We start from the raw sequence: 21,222 nt of genomic DNA on the forward strand, positions 1-21,222 counted from the left end.
TCTTTCATTTTTCCATCCCCCTCCCCCTTCAAAACGGTTGTAAGTAACACCTTTATAAGTCTTATCACAAAACATTTTTAAAACCCACTGTTTAGTCATTTTGTTATTTTTCTCCCAGTCCTCATAACAAACAGAAAGGCAGAGTTTGATATTTTGAAAGCTGTATTTCCAGAGGCTGAAACAGAATAAACATTTTTTAAAATGTATTTTTTAAGCTTACATTATTTTTGAGATCTGCCCGAGACCCTCCAAGTAACAAAACACGAGTACTTTGTGAATGGCTATTTTGGCAGGCCAAGTGCAGCGGTGTGTTACCTGCCTTAGGAAAGAGACAGAAAAATACAAAAGCCATCTTTAGAAAATTGACATAAGTCAAAAAACAAAGCAAGCAAACACTACCACCCCATCTCAATAAACAATGGGTGTCTCATTGCAAGATTTTAAACTTATAAAACTGTAAATGACTTCTGATCAGTCGCCTATGAAAAGTGAATTTGTAGCCTTGTTCCAGGCCACATCACAAAACCTACCCAAAAATATTGTTGGTGTTCTCAACAAAAAACTAGCTCTGGCTTGAATGGGCATGGAAACAGTGCTACCCACTCTGCCACAGAGATGTTTCCTCCAGGACACGGCAGAGGCAGGTATTGGGAGTTTGGGGAAGTTTGCATTGTCACTGCCAGTGTTCAGAGAGCAAATGGGAGACTTCCATTTCCAAAATTATCAACCCAGCAACTATTGCGGAGCATCAAATTCAATTAATATTTTAAAAGCACCTAATTTAAATAAATAAAACTCCCCATGACTTGATAATCCTCAGTACAGAGCCCCTCTTTCATATCTGGTAATTACATTGCCTAGATGACACTTTATTTTTCTAGAATTTTTCCCAAACCAATGCACTTAATTTGTTGCAATCACCTAAAATTTAACATTTTGAATTTAAAACATATAACTATGAAACAAAAGATCTCTTGAAAGAAAAATTTCCTTCTCAGACTCAAAGCAGATTCCCTTCCTATCAGATTCCCAGTCCTAACCAGGGAAAGCAGGTGCATCTTACAGCACCATGTCCTAGAGGTCTCCACATTCGTGCTCTGACAAAACAAGGTGGAAGTGAATTCTAGACCTCAGGATCTCTCATGGAATGTCCTGCTCTCCTGTTTACACCAGGAGGGGGCTGTCAACTCACATATGCATATATGTGCGTGTTTGTGGGCACGGTGTGAGTAAATTTGCACATGGTTCCATCTGTCTTATAAATGTAATTCCTGTTTCTTTGCACAAAGAAACATGCCGCTCCCTGGCTTTGTACTTTAATTCCTGAACGAAAGTATGTTTGAAGTCCTGTGGTCTGTTAGGTAATCAAGGGTCAAAGCTATTTCCAGTCTAATCAACATGTGAATATACAATGGCGGCAGAGTGGTGGTTTTAGGCTGTAGAGAGCTTGTATGGTTACAATGCATGGAAGTCTTCAGGCAGAAATAGGAAAAGAACTTGGTGAGTTACTAAGGATCCAGAGAAAAGCAAAGATGAGTTTTGTTACAGATGGAAGTTCCCATGTGGACAAGTTTGTGCATTTATTCTTCTGAAGGGCTGAGGGGCCTGAGAGTTTAGGGCTTGTCTACACCAGTGAGGCAGGGTTATTTCATACTAACCACAATTTTTTTTTCAATAAAATGGGCTGTGTCCACATGACACAATTCTTTTTCCAAATTAACTGGCTAGTTACTGCAAATTGGACAATCCACTTTGAAAGTGGCTTAAGTTCATTTTGGAGTAAATTAGTGCAGAAGAAGGTTTGTGTGGACACATCTGCATTCTAGATTAATTTTTCAGTCCCTCCAATGGTATCCCTGACTGCATTGCTTCAGTCCGTGCTGGCTGACAGCAGTTTGAAAATGGGCTGACTTGCAAAAGACATATGAACCCTGGGATACGAGGAAAGGAATCCTGGAAATTTGCTGCTGTGAACCCCAAGTCACAGAATTCTAGTGGCTTCAGGTAGGTATCCTATAATGCACCATCAGAAAAATCCCAGAATACAGAGTCCAGCAGCGGGACAAAGCACCATGGGATACCTGCCTGATATGCCGAGAGCTTATTTCAAAAGAAGTCAATGCTGCGTGTGCACACTGATTAAGAGGGATGTGTGTAGTAAAAGCTAACCACATGGATGCAATTATTTCAGAATAGTTTTTCCACAGCTGTTAATATGCACAAACGTAATCCAAAAGCACACACCGTCGCACGCATGTAGACAAGTCCTTAGAATATTTGTTTTGTTGGTCTTTGTCGTTGAGCCTGCAATAGGTTTGCTTGGATCTGAAAATGTGATCATCTCAAGTAAAAGGATTTTAGGCATTATCAGGCTCCCTGCTTCTTGTTCATTCTCCCAATTATCCCTCTTTTCATGTCTCACCTACTGCTCAAACACCAGTCACCGCTTGCACATTTTGAATTGGAAGAACTGTGACAGACCCAGACCAATGGGGTACAGGAGTCTGATAGAGGGCAAATATTAGGGTTACCATATTTCAGCAAGCAAAAAAGAGGACGAGAGGAGCCCCGCCCTAGCCCCGCCCCCGTCCTGCCCTAGCCCTGCCCCTCCCACTTTCCGCCCCCCTCAGAGCCCCCAACCCTCCCCCTGCTCCTTGTCCCCTGACTGCCCCCTCCTGGGACCCCTGCTCCTAACTGCCCCCCAGAACTCCACCCCCTACCTAAGCCTCCCTGTTCCTTGTCCCCTAACTGCCCCCTCCTAAGACCCCCCCAACTGCCCCCCAGGACCCTACCTCCTACCTGTACCCTGACTGCCCAAAACCTTATCCACACACACCCCCAGAAAGCCCCCCCCCCCCCGAACTCCCAGACCCCCTCCCCCGTCTCTTGACTGCCCCCTCCAAAACCTCCCTGCCCCTTCTCCGACCCCCTGGTCCCCTTGTTGGCCTTCGCCTAAGTCTCTGTGAGCCGTTCGTCCCGGCAGGCTGGCTGGCAGGGGAGGAGGAGCAGGGGAGGAGCTCCAGACTGCCGGTGCGAACTGCCGGAGGCGATCTGCGAATGCAGGGAGTGATCTCTGCTGCTGCAGGGGAGGTGGAGGACATGTTCTCTCTGGCTGTCGGAGCCCCATGTAAGTGACACCATCCGGCCGGCTGCCCTGTTAGCCGCGCGCGCTCTGCATTGGGGGAAGGGGGGGAAGTCCAGACATTTACAAATTCCCCCTGGACGCTATTTTTAGCTCAAAAAGCTGGACATGTCCGGGGGAATCCGGATGAATGGTAACCCTAGCAAATATACTAGTCACTGGATGAGTAGTTTTCTGTTCTCTGAGTGACCAGAGCAGGGGCTGCACTAGAGTAATCAGGAACCTGATAGAACCAGTTAAGGAAGACAGGCTAATTAGGACACCAGGAGCCAATTAAGGCAGTCTAATCAGGGCACCTGGGTTTTAAAAAGGAGCTCACCTCAGTTTGTGGTGTGAGTGTGAGGAGCTGGGAGCAAGAGGTGCAAGGAGCTGAGAGTGAGAGGGTGTGCTGCTGGAGGACTGAGGAGCACAAGCGTTATCAGACACCAGGAGGAAGGTCCCGTGGTGAGAATAAGGAAGGTGTTTGGAGGAGGCCATGGGGAAGTAGCCCAGGGAGTTGTAGCTGTCATGCAGCTGTTACAGGAGCCACTATAGACCACTGCAGTCCACAGGGCTGTGGGCTGCAACTCGGAGTAGAGGGCGGGCCTGGGTTCCCCACAAACCTCCCAATTGACCTGGACTGTGGGTTCTTCTAGAGGGGAATGTCTCTGGGCTGTTCCCCAACCCACATGGTGAATCTCTGAGGCAAGAAAATCTGCCAATAAGTGCAGGACCCACAAAGATAGAGGAGGAACTTTGTCACAGAACTCTTAGAGCAGTCTTAAGTCTTTGATTTGACATTACTATGTACTGCAGTTCTGAATACAAGTCTCTGAACTGTAGCAGGCATTGCAGATTTTTTTTTTCTCTGAACAAAGTTAAATGTAGAGATTTTTTTCCCCTTGGGTTATTCTCTGAAGAGCCTGTACAGTTCTTTCATTATTAGCTGTTAGAAGTGTAAATTCAAGCAGTGAGGCAGAGAAATGAGGCTGCAGCACTTTGGTAGAAATTCACAAAAATTGCAGAGGGAGCACAGGGAGCTTAGAGCTCATACAGTGGAGCTGGCTCCTGCTCCTACTGAATGGCAAAACTCCCATTGACTTCAGTGACAGGGACTGGACTCAAGTTGTACTGATTTGGAAAAAGACACCTCTGATTTCCCAGCCTCCTAAATATGAACTGAAAGGTACAGACTGTTCACGAATGTAAAAACGCTAGTACTGATCTCCCAGAATAATGTTTATCAGACTAAGGATTTTTTGTTAAGCCAACTTGTTTGAAGACAGCAACCTAACTCTCAAATTTGGTTGCCAGACAAGAAAATATGTCCGTCCTAACATCTTGGATCAAGAAAGGAGTATTTTCAGAAATTACTTGTGTTGTATGTATATTATTGTCCCTCCCCTCAAATGCAAGCTGTTGATCTGAACCTGACCTGCACTTAAAATCTTGGGTGGACTGACTAGTGCATCCCACTTAAGGCTGGAAATGAAAGCGAGCCTCTAATCCAGGGGCAGGCAACCTATGGCACGTGTGCCAAAGGTGGCACGCAAGCTGATTTTTCAGTGGCACTCACACTGCCCAGGCCCTGCCCACGAGTCTGGGGGGCTCTGCATTTTAATTTAATTTTCAATGAAGCTTCTTAAACATTTTAGAAACCTTATTTACTTTACATACAACAATAGTTTAGTTATATATTTTAGACTTATAGAAAGAGACCTTCTAAAAACGTTTAAATGTATTACTGGCACACGAAACCTTAAATTAGAGTGAATAAACGAAGACTCGTCACACCACTTCTGAAAGGTTGCCGACTCCTGCTCTAATCATTGTCTCTTTATAAATATCAGTGGATGGCACTTGTGCTCAATCCTATACCATAGGGAGAGCGCATATATGGTTAGCCACATGCTCTTATCCTGAAATGCAACATGAACTGAAACTAATCATGAGAAGGAATTAAATAAAGTAACAGTCTGGGTAGGCAAATAATCCATTTCTTCTGTTTAGTGGATTGTATAAATTGAGTTTAGAGGCCAAATCCATTCTCCTCCACAGGGTAGTGTCATTCAGTCAAGACACCCTGGATTCTCAGGTGTAGGTCAGCAGCTTGTAGACTGGCAATAAGTAATTATCACTTGTCAGGTTGTCCTGGCTGCCAGGCAATTGATTTTTCCTAGTATGAATGTTTATAACAGGACCTTGTCAGAGCCTAAGCCCTGACTACTGCTATACTTTGTATTTTGTCATGTTGTTAGAACCACTGTGTCGAATCTTTAGGAGCATAAGAAGTTGAGAAGCATCCAAAGAAGCCAGCTTTGATGAAGTGAAAATAGGATTGAATTGTTAAGTAAAGTTAGGAAACTTCTTTATTGCCACTGGAAGCAGAAGCAGGGCGTGTGCATGTTTGAACACTGACATGCTACGCGTTGGGTTCTAACAGCGTGCCTTTGCCAACCTACTGTATTCATACACTTTTTAAGAGAGGTCTGTCTCAGAATGTCTTACAGTTTATGCATCATTCATAGCTTTTATGCAGCATTCATCCTTTTAGTTAAAATCTTCTAATGCACATGGCACGCAAGTAAACAGAGTAGCAATTCTTATATTAACACACACAATCACTCACACTTTCATGGTTCTGGATGTTGGAAAAAGTTCTATTGTCTGATATTTGTAACTATATGAGTTATCTAAAGAATATCTAATATACATAAATATGAGCATCTGGAAATCAAACTCAAACCCTAATATAAAAGAAGGGATGCTATAAATCAAGTGAAGCAGCATCAAAATTATTTTGTTTACAGATTACAAAGTAACCATAAAAAGTCAGATTGCATATGGGGGCTGTTCCTGTCCTATGTCAATATAGTATATAGTTTTACTCATACTCATTTTTATACCCATGTGTCTTTTCTTCTCTTTTCTTTTCTGTTAATATTCAGTGTACAGTTTAGTTTTACAGATTATAGTTCTTTTGAACTGTTGGCTCATTTCAGAGGTTTATAGACATGTTTACTGAAATTGTATGGAGCATTTTTTAAAGGAAAATGACAAGATAAAATAAGTATAGTAGCTCTAAATTCCTGTTGCCTGTAACAACACCTAGTGATGTCCATGCAATCTGACTGCTCAACTGGCTGAACATTCCAAACCCTAATTTAACGTATATTGCCCCCTGCTGTTTTTCAGATTATTCCATTAACCTTTTGACTAGTGGGTGGGGAAAAAATCTCCCAAGGGTATTTCATTTTGATTTTAGTAAAATTGTTTATGCCATGGTATATTGCTCCAATTTAGAATATAATTTTACAGTCCTCACTTGGTACCCTATGTTTGTGTTATAAAATCTTGTTTGCAATTCTGGTGGGGCATATATTCAGTTCTCCTGAATTGAGCATAAGATATTGTAATACAAAGAGAGAGACACTTAAGAGTTCCTCACAAATTTTTAACAAGACTAAATCCTGGTACATTAATGGAAACATAACAAAAGAGATACTGTTTTCCTTCTTTTGTGGTTTGTGTTCATTTGACTAATTTATGATCAATTGGATTTTAATGCTATTTCCCTATTAGTTCAATTAATATTCATTTTAATCATGCCCATTACAATGAATCCACTCAATATAAATTAGGACACAGTAGAAGTTTCCATAAGAATTCCAGTGTTCTTCAGTCATAATTAATGTATCATTCAAAGCATTACTGAGCGCCTCCTGTGTCAGCTGTCAAAAAACAAAATTTCCTAATGTTTCTGGTGGAATCATCCAGGCATAATTAATTCAAAGAGAATGAGAAATCCCACTAGGAACTGGACCACCACCTGTTAGGAAATGCCATTACCAGAAATCACCACCAATGAGAAACAGCCATTTTACATCAGAACTGAAAGCTCTTTCTACATGCATCTCACCTTGTTTCTGGCAAGAACATTAGCTCCTGCTTTAACGAGCAGTTTGGCAGACTGACTGAATCCATGCCAACATGCTTCATGAAGCGCTGTATTCCCATCCTGAAGAGCACACACACAAGAGCAGCAGTTTAGGGTGTTGTGTCCACACATACAGGAATGTTACATTCAGAATGTAGGTGCTGTAACCCTGTTTGGGCATTAAAAATCGTTTCCCTTTTCTTGCTATCTAATTCTGTTTGGGGTTAGGCATATGTATGCTAGACTGAGGCTTAAACAACTTCCATGGGCATCCTCCTACTTTCAACCCTCCCTGCCTCTACTTCATCAACCCCTGAGTTTCTAACCAAGCATAACATTATACTGATGTGTGTGCAGTATGTGCTCCATTGCTTTTCAATGGTTAGAATTAGACCTGTTCATGTGTTTGTGATTGACTTGTCTTCCAGTTGCTGTCACAGAAAGACTATAAGCCCTAAAGATAGTGACAGCTAATCACTATCCTGTAGTGACCTGTATTTGGAACAAAAGGTGATGGGGATTCTCTAGGAAGTTCCATACAGTATGGTTTAACTGATGACTGTGGTGGTGTTTATATAGAATCATAGAAATGAAGGGCTGGAAGGGACCTTGAGAGGTTATCTAGTGCAACCCACTGCACTGAGACAGGACCAAGTAAACCTAGATCATCCCTGACAGGTTGTGCAATCTGTTCTTAAAAGTCTCCAATGATGGAAATTACACAACCTCCCTTGGAAGCCTGTTAGAAAGTTTTTTCTAATATCTAACCTAAATCTCCATTACTTCTTGTCCTCCCTTCAGTGCAGATCAAGAACAATTGATCACCATCATTTCTATACCAGCTCTCAAAATATCTGAAGACTTATTAGGTCTCCACCCTCAGTCTTTTCTCAAGACTAAACATGCCCAATTTTTTTAACCTTTCCTCATAGGTCAGGTTTTCTAAACCTTTTATAATTTTTCTTGTTCTCTAGATTCTCTCCATTTTGTCCACATCTTTCTTAAAGTATGCCATACAGTACTCCACGTGAGGTCTCACGAGTGCTGAGTAGAGTAGAACTATTATCTCCCACTTTTTTTTTTTTTTGCGCAACTGCATCATACTGTTGACTCATATTGAATTTGTGTTCCACTATAACCCCTAGGTCCTTTTCAGGCAGTACTGCTGCCTACCCAGTTATTCCCCATTTTGTAGTGGTTTTGCATTCCTACATGTAGTACTTTGCACTTGTCTTTATTTAATTTCATCTTGTTGAGTTCAGACCAATTCTCCAATTTGTCAAGGTTGTTTTCAGTTCTAATCCTCTGCTCCAAAATGCTTTCTACCCCTCCCAGCTTGGTGTCATCTGCAAATTTTATAAGCACACTCTCTACTTCATTATCCAAGTCATTAATGAAAATATTGCTTAGTACCAGACCCAGAACAGTCCCCTGTGGGACCCCAATAGATACGCTCTCCCAGTTTGACAGGAAACCATTGATAACTGTTCCTTAAACCCTATTATCCTCTAGGTGCTTTCAAATTGATTAACAATTTTTTCCAGTATCTTTTCAGGTATCAAAGTTAGGCTGACTGGTCTGTAATTCCTTGGGTCCTCTTTGTTCCATTTTTTTAATGGTATGGCAGGGGCGGGCAAACTTTTTGGGCTGAGGGCCGCATCGGGTTTCGTAAATTGTATGGAGGGCCGGTTAGGGGAGGGGGTCGTGGCCCAGCCCCCACCTCCTATCTGCCCCCTACTATCCCCCTTGTTCCCTGACAGCCTCTCTGGGACCCCTGCCCCATAAACACACCCTCGCTCCCTTTCCCCTGACTATCCCTGACCCCCACTGCCCCATCCAACCCCTCCTCTCATTCCTGATGGGGCCCCCCCCGGGAACCCTTTCCCATCCAACCACCCCTTCTCCCTGTCCCCTACCGCCCCTGGAACTGATGCCCATGACTGCCCCCTGCTGCCCCATCCAACCTCCCTTCCTTCCTGACTGCCCCCCCGGGACCCCTGCCCCCATTCAACCCCGTTTCCCCCCCGACCACCATCCACACCCTTGTCCCCTGACCACCACCCCGAACTCCCCTGCCCTCTATCCAACCCTCACTCTCCCTGCCCCCTTACTGCGCTGCCTGGAGCACCAGTAGCTGGCGGCGCTACAGCTGCGCCGCCCCGCTAGAGACGGGCCACGCCACCGCCATAACGCAGCACCGAGACAGGGTCAGGCCAGGCTCTGCAGCTGTGCTGCTGCAGGAGTTCACAGCCCTGCTGCCCAGAGCATTGCGCCTGAGGCGGAGCGAGCTGAGGCTGCGGGGGAGAAGAGACAGCAGGGGAGGGGCCAGGGGCTAGCCTCCCGGGCCAGGAGCTCGGGGGTCGGGTAGGACGGTCCAGCGGGCCGTAGTTTCCCCTGTGCTAGGGGAACATAGGTACTATGTTTCCTCTTCTCCAGTCCTCTGGGACCTCAGATGTCCTCCATGAGTTCTCAAAGATAATCGCTAATGGTTCTGAGATTGCCTCAGCTATTTCCTTAAGTACCTTAGGATGAATTTCACCAGGCCTGCTGACTTGAATACATATAATTTATCTAAATATTCTTTAACCCATTCTTTCCCTATTTTGGCTTGCTTTCCTTCCCCATATATACATGGCAATGGGTTTTTATACTGCATAGCTGAGAAATGCAGTGAATTCTCACCAGTGCACATACATTTGTGCTACAGGACTGAAGGCAAAAAATAAGATCTGGGGGTGAAAAGGGTATTCAAATACCATCCCGGAGAGGGGTAAGGGTCCTATCATACTTTTTGCTTTCATTTTGGTGCTGGGTCTGCAGACACCAAGGAAGTTCAAGGGCTGGGGAGAAGACTCCCGAAACTTCATACGGTGGCTAATAAAGCAATCCCCATGGAAGGCTTCTGCTTTATAGTTTTGGGTGTCTCCCTCTAAAATGAGAACCTGAGTTCCAGGCTGTAGACCTAAGCAGAGAAAGAGTGTGAGTGTGTGTGTGTGTCGTATATATTTGCTTTTATTAGTAGCTTTATCTAAAATGTGGATTAAATAAAATCTGAAGTAGAATATGAGCTTTCACGTATAGACTTACTTAGCTCATGTTTTCTCTACAGTCCAAAGCACTTCCTAGAGAATCAATATTGCAGCACTACCCTATGTATTGTTGCACCCAGAGTACTATTTAATTTGATGCTCTATCTGATCAGTCCAGAAATATATTGGGAGTCAACTTGACTGGGTAGGGGTACATTGTTACCAAGCAACAAGCCCATCACTTTTTATTGCCCTATCTGGACACATATATATTACTTAGTTGGGTAGCAGCACCTCTGACTATATCAGCTAAATCACTTCCAGTTGCAGATGACAAAAATGATTCCCTGCCTAATGAGCCAATGAGTAATGATGCCTCTGAGGAGGGATCAACACAGTTCCTTCACAGACATTCAGTTCATAGCTTTACCTAACAAATAGCACTGCTCAGCCTCTACTGGATTAAGTTTTCTTAGTAGCACTACATGCTGCTTCACTAGCTGGCTGATTCCCAGTGTTTCCTTTGAAGCCTGTGGTCTTCCTCATATTGCCATCATGAGGAGAAAGTCTGACTCCTGGCTCAGAGATGATCAACTTACCAGTATGTTTTACTCACATTTGACAGGAGTGTAGTTCCAAAGGGAAGTGGGGTTTCTTATCTGCATAATTGCTATTAAATTGTTTACTCCAGAGTATAAATTCTAAACAGCATATTCCAAAGAAGGCTAATATTACAGTCTAGTGCAGTTATTATCCAACAGGTCTTCTCATTACCTTGTCTTGTCTATCCAAAGCGCACCCCTCTTGAATGAGAGTTGCTATTACATCTGTATTTCCTACAACAGTAGCCCGGTGCAAGGCTGTCTGATCACCCTGTAAAAAGAAGCAATTTATTTTAATCAGTGCCTGTCCCACCTAATTTTGACTCCATATAAATATACACACACACATACTTTATACAGATATCATACACACGTCCCATATACTGAAACTATATTTACATCACACATCATTCAAATATTGGTTATTGTTGAAAGCAATACCAATAAACTACAATCATTAAGGTTTCCAAGAGTAATGAAACCATTATATGGTTTACTATTGCAGACCAACAGTTTACTACCTTTAATTCCTGAAAACACCCACAGCTCATTGTTATAACTTCTCACCAGAAGACTATCCCAGATGCAATACAGGGGTTACTTAGCACCTAGTTTTAAAATTATTACAGCTCTAATAGCCATTTTAACATATTAATTTTGGCGCCATACTTCCAAGGACCCACAATATCTGTAGGGGAAAAAAAGGGCATAAAATTAAGGTCTTAGTTGTATCTCATCACATTGGTCTTCAACGATTTTATCTTTGTTTGTTTGTTCATTCTCTGCAGCTATTTTGAGTCTGTGGTGCTAAAACAAATTCCATGATCTCAGCACCCAGTGAGAGAGAGAAGACTTCCACAGTACCATACAGGAGACCCGGTTCTGATTACCAATCAGAGCCTTTTGTTTCCCAGACTGGGAATCCTGTACAGTCCAGCTCACCTACATGGTGTTTGCCAAAATACATGAATAGAAGAAATGTGGAATGTATACAGACTGGGGAAGTCTGGAGACAGCAAGAAGTAATAATCACAAAAATGACTTGTCTGATACAATCAATAAGCAGATAATGACAGACTTTATTAAAACATTAAAACTGGAGATTACCATGTTTTTGTCATACTTGACTGCAAGAATTTAGATCCAGATAACTGAATATAACTGGGGTAATTGAATAGTTTGCTCCTATACAGAGAGTGCTAGACAACTGGCAAATGAGTTATAAATTTGCTCTTAAGGGGGCTGTTTTTTTCTACTGAGATTGAAGACGTTATTATTTTCTACAGCAGTATTGCCAACCCCAAGCATTCAAAAATGCTCCCAATAAAAGATGAAATTGGTTTAAAATCATGAGGCTGATTTTTAAAATAATACATTTTGGGTTAATTGTATTTCTTTTCTGTGTTTTGTGCCTTCAGGGCTCATGTTTTCAAGCTTTTCTCCACTACCATGAAAGCTAGAATTTTTTTTAAAACAAAAGCTAAGATTCTCATATATTTACATGGCTCCAGGATCTGAGGCCTTAAGAAAAACACCAAGTATCGCAAGAGTTGGCAACACTGAGTATTTTAAATATGTCTGAACTCTTCCATATTTTCCTTATTTTAAAGCCAAAATAAAAAAAAGTAATCCACCCCCCCTAAACTGAAATAACTCTAAAAGACTAGATTTCCATACAACTGTATGGGTCATGTATTTGACAACTATTATTATGCAGCAACCACATGCTCAGAGTCTAACTGACTGCCATATTTGTGATTGGAATTTTCTCCAGGTCAGATTGGCAAAGACTCTGGGGGCGGAGGGTTGCCTTCCTCTGCAGCATGGGGCACAGGTCACTTGCTGGTTTGAACTAGAGTAAATGGTGAATTCTCTGTAACTTGAAGTCTTTAAATCAAGATTTGAGGACTTCAGTAACTCAGCCAGAAGTTATGGGTCCATTTCAGGAATGGGTGGATGAGGTTGTGTGGCCTGCAATGTGCAGGTGGTCAGGCTAGATGATCATGATGGTCCCTTCTGGCCTTGCAGTCTGTGAGAGGATTCAACAATGTCACAGCATTCTAGGCTGCCACTGATATTGCTGATGCAGCATATTATTAATTTGAGTAGTATGAATTATGCACAGACCTGTTTATCCTAGCATTAAAATAGAAAGAAATCCACCATTTACTATTGCTAGGACATGTTTACAAGGGCAAAACTGTGAAAGACATGATGATAAAGTATACAGTGAAACAGCATTTGCCTGTGGTGTAGGAAGCTGTGAGAACTGTGGTGACTATGTATGGTTACTCCACCTTAAAGGTCTGAAACATTCTGTGTGACAGAGTTCAAATGGGAGACAAGAATGGAATGGACCCAGTGTAGCTTTAAATAAGGATCTTCTCATAGTGCTAACTCAATTCATTTTTGTTGTTACATTATTTTTTCTTTTCTATCCTGACCCAATTAAAGTAATTGCAGTTAATTAAACAGTCATTTAACTTATTGGCTTTTGGGAGATAACAGCTACTCCTGTGAACATTTCACTTTAATTAAAAATAAACCAAAATTGCTGAAAAGCAGATAACCTCACTTTTCACAGCTGCAGCAGCTGAGCCTGCTTGAGATCAAGCCATTCTCCAAGCACCCCACTCTGCCACCAGGCAACATGGGCCAGCTTGCTTAGGTTGTCTCCAGGTACTGTAGTGAGAGCATTCTCCAAACACAGAGTACTCACTGAGCAAGGCATTGAAGGTTGGAACACAGAAATGTAAGTGCCACATCTGCTCAGATTTGAATTAAACTATGACCCTAATCATATTCTGCTCAAAGGCACAAAGAAACTAATTTTACTCAAAGGTTCTCAGTCATTTGCAGGACCCCTGATATTATATGAGACTTCGCCTTGAGTTATTGAGCACCTCAGAAATATATATTATACTGACTACATATATTGTTTTAACCTGTCTCTCCCCCCATTTGTAGAATTCTAGTGCAACTATTTTGTCTTTTAGGACAGAGCTAATATCAGGATGCCTTTATATGGTCAACTGCAAATTTTTGTTTGGTTGCTTTATTTTGTGCATCAGCTTCTCTCTGCAAGTGCAGAGTCTGAGCTTTCAAAGCAGTGTAATCACTGACTCTCATTTCTCTTTCTGCATTTACATTTTTCACATTGCCTATGTCACCAAACAGCACTTGCCCGAGCCCTGCTTTTAACAGTGCGCATTGTAGAATGCGTCACAGGATACTGTTCTTGGAGATTGTGAGAAAAACAATACCTATAGCACATATTGATTTTGCAGACAATTAAGTGTATAAATCTGAAGCAAACACTTTATGGTCCTGTTTGTAAGTGACTTGCTTACAAGGGAGTTTGCAGACAACAAGATCAGTAAAAATGAAAAAGGAACAGTAGTGCTGTTATACAGATGTGACCTTTACTACTATGATGGAGAGATTTGCCTGAACTGAAACACTTAGGAGCTAGATTCACCAGGGGACTGAGCATTGCAACACCTAAGGCCTGGTCTACACCTAAAAATTAGATTGGCCTATTTACATCGCTCAGGGCTGTGAAAAATTTCACACTCTCTGCGACATAGGTCAACCTACACCCACAGGTGCAGGTAGATCAGAGGAAGAATTCTTCTGTTAACTTAGCTACTGCCTCTCAGAGAGGTGAATTAACTACAGCAATGGAGAAACCCTTCCGTCAAGGTAGGCAGAATCTACATTACAGTGCTACAGTAGCACAACTGCAGCACCATGTCTGTGCTGCTGTAGTGTAGACATGGCCTAACGTTTAGGCACCTTGTCAAAGTGGAGGGATCTGGCCTGTCCACTTTTTGCCACGGGACCGGCCCCCTGCCCCTCCTCTTGCCCCTGAGGCCCTGCCCCCGGCCAGGCCGGAAGCTGGAGCCTGGCTTGGGTCAGAGGCCTGGGGAGCCTGGGTAGCTGTGGACCCTCCACCTGCCCGGGGCGTGGGGCCCAAGAGCAGCCCCCGGCCCATGTTCCCACTCCTTGGGCCCCTGCCCGGGGCAGGTGAAGGTGTCCGCAGCTTCCCAAAGCTGCCCAGGTGACTCTTACCATGGCCTGGCTGTGGCTCTTCAGCCCGAGGCCCTGCCCCCAGGCCAGGCCAGAAGCCGCAGTCAGGTTATGCTAAGAGCCACGTGGGCAGCTGTGGGGAGGTGCGGACCCTCCATGTGCCTGGATGTGGGTCTTGGGGTGGGAACATGGGCTGGGGGCTGCTCTCAGGCCTTTCACCCAGGGCAGGTGGAGGGGCCTGGGCTCCCTAGCCAGACTCCAGCTTAGCTGGTGGGTGAGGCCTCAGGGGCAGGGCCATGGAGGGGGTTGGGCCTCATTTAGCAAGAATCCATCATCCCTGCCTTGTCTCCTAGTGGAATTCATAACCTTGAGTTTGGGACCCAGGCTCCCTATACAATGCAAGAGGAGAGTTAGGCACCTAAGAATGGGATTCAGAACAGCCAGCATGCTGAGAGGGAGCTACATAAGCCAGCCAGCAGGAAATGCCAAGGAGAGGGGTGTGGCCTAAGCCCCATTCCTCAAGGGGAGTTAAACCAGGGGGAGGTACCTATTTCCACTCAGGATTCCCAGCCATGAACCCACTCCTGGGTGTTCCCAAGCCAGGTTAGTGTTTTTTCATGAAAAAGTGAGGAGGAGGAGGTGCACTCCTAGCAACCTTTTGTCCACTGCCTAAAACTCTCAGCCAGGATGTTGGAGAACCAGGGGATTCTGGAGAACCAGATTCAAATCCCTACTCTTGAACTTGAGTCTCCCCTCTACAAGAAGAGTGCCCTAATCACTGGGAAACAGGTTATCCTGGGGCAAGTGTCTCTCAGCCTTTCCTGTTGAAACTGTTCCACTTTGTATAAATAATTAAATGTTCACTGGAGAAGGGGACTTGCATGTGCACCTCCCAGGGGAGAGCCCAAACCACCGGTCAATTTTCTCTCTCTCCCCCACCCCCAAGGAATATTTAAAGTATTTTTATGCAATGGAACATTCCCAAAAGGAGAAACTGAGCAAGCCCTGGGAGGTGGGAAACTCAAGACACAAGTTCAAGACCCTGCTCCAGGAAGGCAAGGGGGGGATTTAAACCAGAATCTCCCATATCCTGGAGGAGTGCCATAACCACTGGGCTAAAGGCAGCCACCCTTGCTCAGAGCACAGCTACCAGACTGGACCCTGAAGGCAAGATAGGCAAGGGAGCACCTAGTTTGTAAATCCCACTTGTGCTTCAGCATGATCTAATCAAGGCACTTCACTTCTTCCCTTATCTACCAGCACCCCAACAGTCACATTCTCTTCTTTACTGCCTCCATCAATGCTATCATCTCCTTTAAGGATGAAAGATTGGATACTCCTTCCAATCTCACTTGTTGCCTCCTCCCACCATTCTATCTTGCTGTTTACACCATTCACTGCCCAAGTGGGTCAAATTATTTGTTGTGAACAAATTATCCTGCCATGGGAGTGCTGAATTAAAAAAAAAATCAATAGCAAGATAATCATCTTCAGTCCTGAGACAAAACTGCTAAGTTTGGAAAGTTTTAACCTTTGAAATCAAAGTGTGAACAGTAATGTTTCTTTAGCATATTACTAATTAAAATCGTAATTTTTAAAATACGGAAAATGATATCAGTAAGACCACAGGACTCCTAATAGCATATGAGTATTTCAATATTCTAAAGTAGTTGAATCAGCCATTCAGGGCTTCCAAGCATTGTTGTGAACTTGCTATTCTCTTCTCCCTTGCTAAACAGAGAGAATCATCATGAAATCACAATAATAAGCATTTTACTCTTGGACAATAGTGATAAAAGGCCAGCAGAAATGATCAAGGCAAGAAAGTATAAACATAACTAAAGGAAATTAAAAAGTCAGTTATTGGAACTACAGAAGGCACTTTGCATATTTACATTTTGGTAGAAATAATTTTAAACTTTGGGTTATGGCCCATTTGTGTTAGTTTCTTCAACTTAGATTTTTTATAATGACATACTTTCCACTGAGATAGTCAGAAAGCTTTCAGTGGGACGCCAAATGACGGGTAGATAATTTTTATGCAAAGCATCAAGAATGAAACCCAGCCATGCAACCATGCACCGTTTTAGGAACTCTAACATGCCAAACTGCCAATCCAAGATTTTACATGCAGCCATGTCAGAGGGAAGCTCAAGGCAAGATTGATGCACAAGATTTCTAACCTCCTTCTCTCTTTCTGATCTTCTAGGTTCCTTTCTAGCCTTTCTCCTCTGGTTTTTCTCATCTTTTTCTTCCTTGATTCCTTTCACCAGGGCAACTTTCTCCTTGACTATTTCTGAAGTACGTGCTGTATGAATACTCATTGACCAATCAGAGATTGCATTAGCATTCCAGTAAGAGTTTGCAGGATTGGCAGGGAGAAGGAAAGAATTAGTTCCTGGAGTTGCATACTCTACAGAGCTGGTTTCCACAGGTTGAAATTCATAATAATCCCACTCCAGGCCACTGGAGGTCATTCTTCAACTAATTCTCATGTCTCTTAGTGTTTTAAAGTACTTCATCTGCAGAACATGAAGTTAGTATTTTAATCTCTCCACAACATTTAGAATTATCCACTTCTATTCACCATGCGGCAGATGAAAAGTTAGTTCTTGCATTTATGAATTAGCTAGAGATATTCAGCTCAAAATTAAAATTTTGCTATTGGAGTCCCCCTATCTTTTTAAAAAATGAAATAGAACACGGATCAGATTTTTAAAGTTGAGGGAGGATAATTTGCACATGTAATTGCAATAATTCTGCATAAAAATGGAAAATTAGACATTTAAAAATATTTTTAATAAATTATCTGATTATTTCCCCCATGCGTTATTTTAAAATCTAACTGTATATTTATGAATAATATTAATGAAATGGTTGTTAATTGACAATATTAGATGCTGAAATCCATCAGTGCCAACAGAACAAAGGGTTTCTTCCTCAGTTTCTGACACACAGTAACAGTGACTAAAAAGCAATAGAAACATCTCTGTGTGATGCAAGTAAAAAGTGCAAAAATGGATTGTACTAAGGGAATTTATAGGCAGGCAGCTTTTTTACCATCTGAAAGCAAAGCAGACATATTTTAGCTAACACATTTCATCTCAGGCAGTCCTGTGACAATCCCCAAGTTGGGAGTTTTATTCTCCTTCCCTCTTTTCCCTAAGAAACAAATCCAAACAGCACCACTCAGAATGCTCAACAATTCTTAGAGCTCTCATTATATTCAGAGGAGATATACAGTATAATACAAGGGGACCCAAAAATGGAATTCAATTCTGTGAACATAGGCTTTACAACATAACCACATTTCTAGTTTGTTGTTAAAATTAGTTACAGTGCTTCGTACAGCATCACACTGTGGTGAACCAGGACTTGGTGAAAGTTAAAGGAAAAGTGAATGAACTGAATAGATTAATCTGCAGAGGAGTAAGACTCACTCTTTGGCTGATGTAATGATAAATTCAGATTCATCATTTTCCCAACATGCCTACTTTTATCAGTTTCTTCAGAATGCAAAGTTAGATGTACAAATAGCACAGATTTTGTGATAACAGCATTCAAAAAATGCCAGTCCCACTGAGAAAATAGTTCATTTTCTTTCCCCTCCCCTCCCCCCCATAAAATCCCACCTGGTAAATAATTGGCATAACTTGGATTCCCAGAGTAGTTACCTTACTTACAGGAAAGCTGACTGTACTTATATATTTTCTGTAATTTCTTTATAACAACAATACTCTGCACTAACTGTGCACATCACCTTTCATGGGGAGGATCTGAAAACACTTGACTAATATGAATTAATCAAGCCCCCCGATACATCTGTATAGCAGGTCTTAGCCCTATTTTACAGAGACGCAAACTGTAGCAATGAGAGGCTAGGAAATGGAATTACTGACTCAAGAACCTTAGTACAAGAGTGGTTGCAGAAAAATAAAGGTTACAAGCCTGCCAGAGACTACCCTAAGTTTCAATGTCAGTGACAGCTGGAAATAGAACCCAGCTGTCTAATGGTGAGATTTTTCAAGATATTTAGACACCTAAAGATTCAGATAGATGTGTGGCGGGAGTTTCAAAAGCACCCAATGGGAGTTAGGCACCTAGTGTGATTTTTTTCAAAAGCACCTAGGTGCCTATCTGCATATTCAGGCACCGAGCACCTTTAAAAATCTGGCCCCTAATGCCTAGTCCTGCATTCTAAGCACCATAGCACATGGCCTTGCTGACCACTCCCTGCGAGAGATCCTAAATAGTGCAACTATGCGGACATCGCTCAGGTCAGGTCTACGCTACACATTTACTTCAGTATAACCACATTGAGCAGGGGTATGAAAAATCCACCCCCCTGAGCAATGTAGTTATACTGATGTTAAATTCCGCCCCCCCCTCTCTCTCTCGCCCTGCCATGTAGACAGCGTTATGTCAGCGGGAGAGATTCCCCCACCAATGTAGCTACCCCCTCTCATAAAAAAGGAGTAACGAAGCTGATAGTAGAGCTCTCTCCTGTTGGCTTCCAGCATCTTCATCAAAGCGATGCAGCATTTGTAGAACAAACCTCTTGGGTCAGAGACACAAGTAACAATGTTAAGACTCTTGGGAGCAGGGTCATTACTCCTATCCCAAGTTGGAGCACCACAGAAAAAATTAGAGGCAAAATTACAGTCAGCAATGAATCTGGACAAGTTTATTTCAATCTGTTAAAAACAATTCAGCCTAACTCCTTGTTTGTCAGAGTGAGAGACCTAAATTGATTATGCAAATAATTCCAATGTCTCCTCATCTAAGCAACGTTTTCCCTAGCATTCAGCTCTAGCATTATCGTTGTTTTTATAGAAAAACTGAGAAATACCAATGATTTACTTTTTACTTTTTGAAAACTATCATTTGCTAATTGTAAGGATGATCACAAATAACTTTCCCTATTCATTTATCATCCCATGTTATGAGAGACCGGGAATAACTCATACTGCAAGCATTACACTGGTAGCCAATTTGCTGTGGTACTGTACAGTACCTCAGGCCAGTTGCTCATTTTTCTATGCTCTCTGCAGAAGAGCTGCATTTTGAAGTCCTCTCTGTTGCAAACATTCCTGGCAGATTATATCATGTAAAGTGTTTCAATGGGGCGCCTGTATGGCACAAATGTGCTCATATTTCCATGTATGTATCAAATTGCAGGCAACATCCTCTATTACTACTCACTCAGGCCTAGAGTAGAAAGGCATCTTTTAATGCTCTGCTACAGCTTGAAAATAAGGACCAAGCTACTCATCTAAAACACTAAATTTTACTGTGACTCTGATACAGTTTTACTTGTTATGCTTCAAAATTAGAATAGGTGGGAGACTGATTCTGTTCTAATTTCACCCCCACCTTTAAGAAGCAAAACTCTAGCTCTGTTCAGAAACTGAATCATTGATTGGAAGAGCAGGCCCCTTGATATAAGAATGGTTGCATCTACTTACATCATCCTGAATGTCCAGGTCACAGCCTGCCTTCAGCAAAATCTGCACAACACGAAGATGCCCCCTGTAGGCAGCAAGATGTAGAGGGGTACGGCCATGCTGTGAAAGAAGAGAAAATACTGATTTGTGTAGGTCACTGGTTAATACATAGTATTCATCAAAACTTACCCCAGGCATTTCTTTTCTTCACATTGGTCTGTCCATACCTCTGTCTGGGAAGCCTACTGTTTAAAGCTGCAAACTACTACAAACCTTTACATGTTCATTTTATAACAGGACTTCCCTTATTTTGCGTGTGTGTTGCAACTGCCTCCTTCCGTGGCTGCTTTCTGCTGCATTTGGATTTATTGGCACCATCCTTGAGACAACACCTTGTCACAATAATACAATAAAATAATACAGTACAAAAAAATGTTAAGAAGCTCTGCTTCTTGCAAACTCTGATCCAGCTCTACATTACAATTCTACAGTAGAACTTAAACAGTTTTTTGCTTCTGTCTTTTCCACTGGACAACCATTGAGAACTTTCAATTCCACTACTAATTCATCCCCTTAAACACCCTTCCAAAAACACACGATATTGCAAATGTGCTATAAATCATTATAAAGACAATGGTAAAGCCTTACAATAGAAATAAGCATTAGAAGACTGATGATTATGTCAGCAGCTCCCCTTTGAAAGAATGACAGATATGTCACATCTAGCGTTGCCACCTTTCTAAAGGCTGTAACTGGACCCCATCCCTGAGGCCCCATCCCTGTCCCACCTCTTCCCTTGAGACCTCACCCCTTCTCCACCTCTTCCCCCAGGCACTGCCCCCTTCTTCGCCTCTTCCCTCAAGGCCCCACCCCTGCATGCCACGTGCTGTCGCAAGCCACACAAGCAGCCTAGCACCGGAGGCAGGGATGGCTGCTGTTGCTACACTGCCTCCTTCCTTCTGCTTAGGGTTGCCACAGATTAAAAAAAACAGACATTGTGGCTTGTCCAATGGCACCCGGACACACAAGCAGAAATCTGGTCTGCCCGGTTTTAAACCGG

At 42.7% G+C, this 21,222-nt stretch overlaps 1 protein-coding gene across 7 annotated transcripts in view; it reads right to left on the reverse strand.

The window, feature by feature from the left end:
- Positions 1 to 21,222, reverse strand: part of ANKRD6 (ankyrin repeat domain 6) — a 166,536-nt gene that overhangs the window by 16,418 nt on the left and 128,896 nt on the right. For 4 of the 7 annotated variants that reach the window (XM_054021601.1, XM_054021602.1, XM_054021604.1 and 1 more), the window contains 4 exons: positions 20,184 to 20,282; positions 10,862 to 10,960; positions 7,041 to 7,139; positions 221 to 319 (listed from right to left, as the gene is read on the reverse strand). In XM_054021601.1, coding sequence (XP_053877576.1) covers positions 221 to 319; positions 7,041 to 7,139; positions 10,862 to 10,960; positions 20,184 to 20,282 — 396 coding nt within the window. Of the gene's footprint in view, positions 1 to 220; positions 320 to 7,040; positions 7,140 to 10,861; positions 10,961 to 16,901; positions 17,268 to 20,183; positions 20,283 to 21,222 lie in introns of those variants that run through there. The other 3 variants (XM_054021600.1, XM_054021606.1, XM_054021605.1) reach the window with 3 other exon arrangements.

Source organism: Malaclemys terrapin, chromosome 3 (assembly GCF_027887155.1).
Source record: "Malaclemys terrapin pileata isolate rMalTer1 chromosome 3, rMalTer1.hap1, whole genome shotgun sequence".
In the NCBI taxonomy this organism is placed as follows: Eukaryota; Metazoa; Chordata; order Testudines; family Emydidae; genus Malaclemys; species Malaclemys terrapin.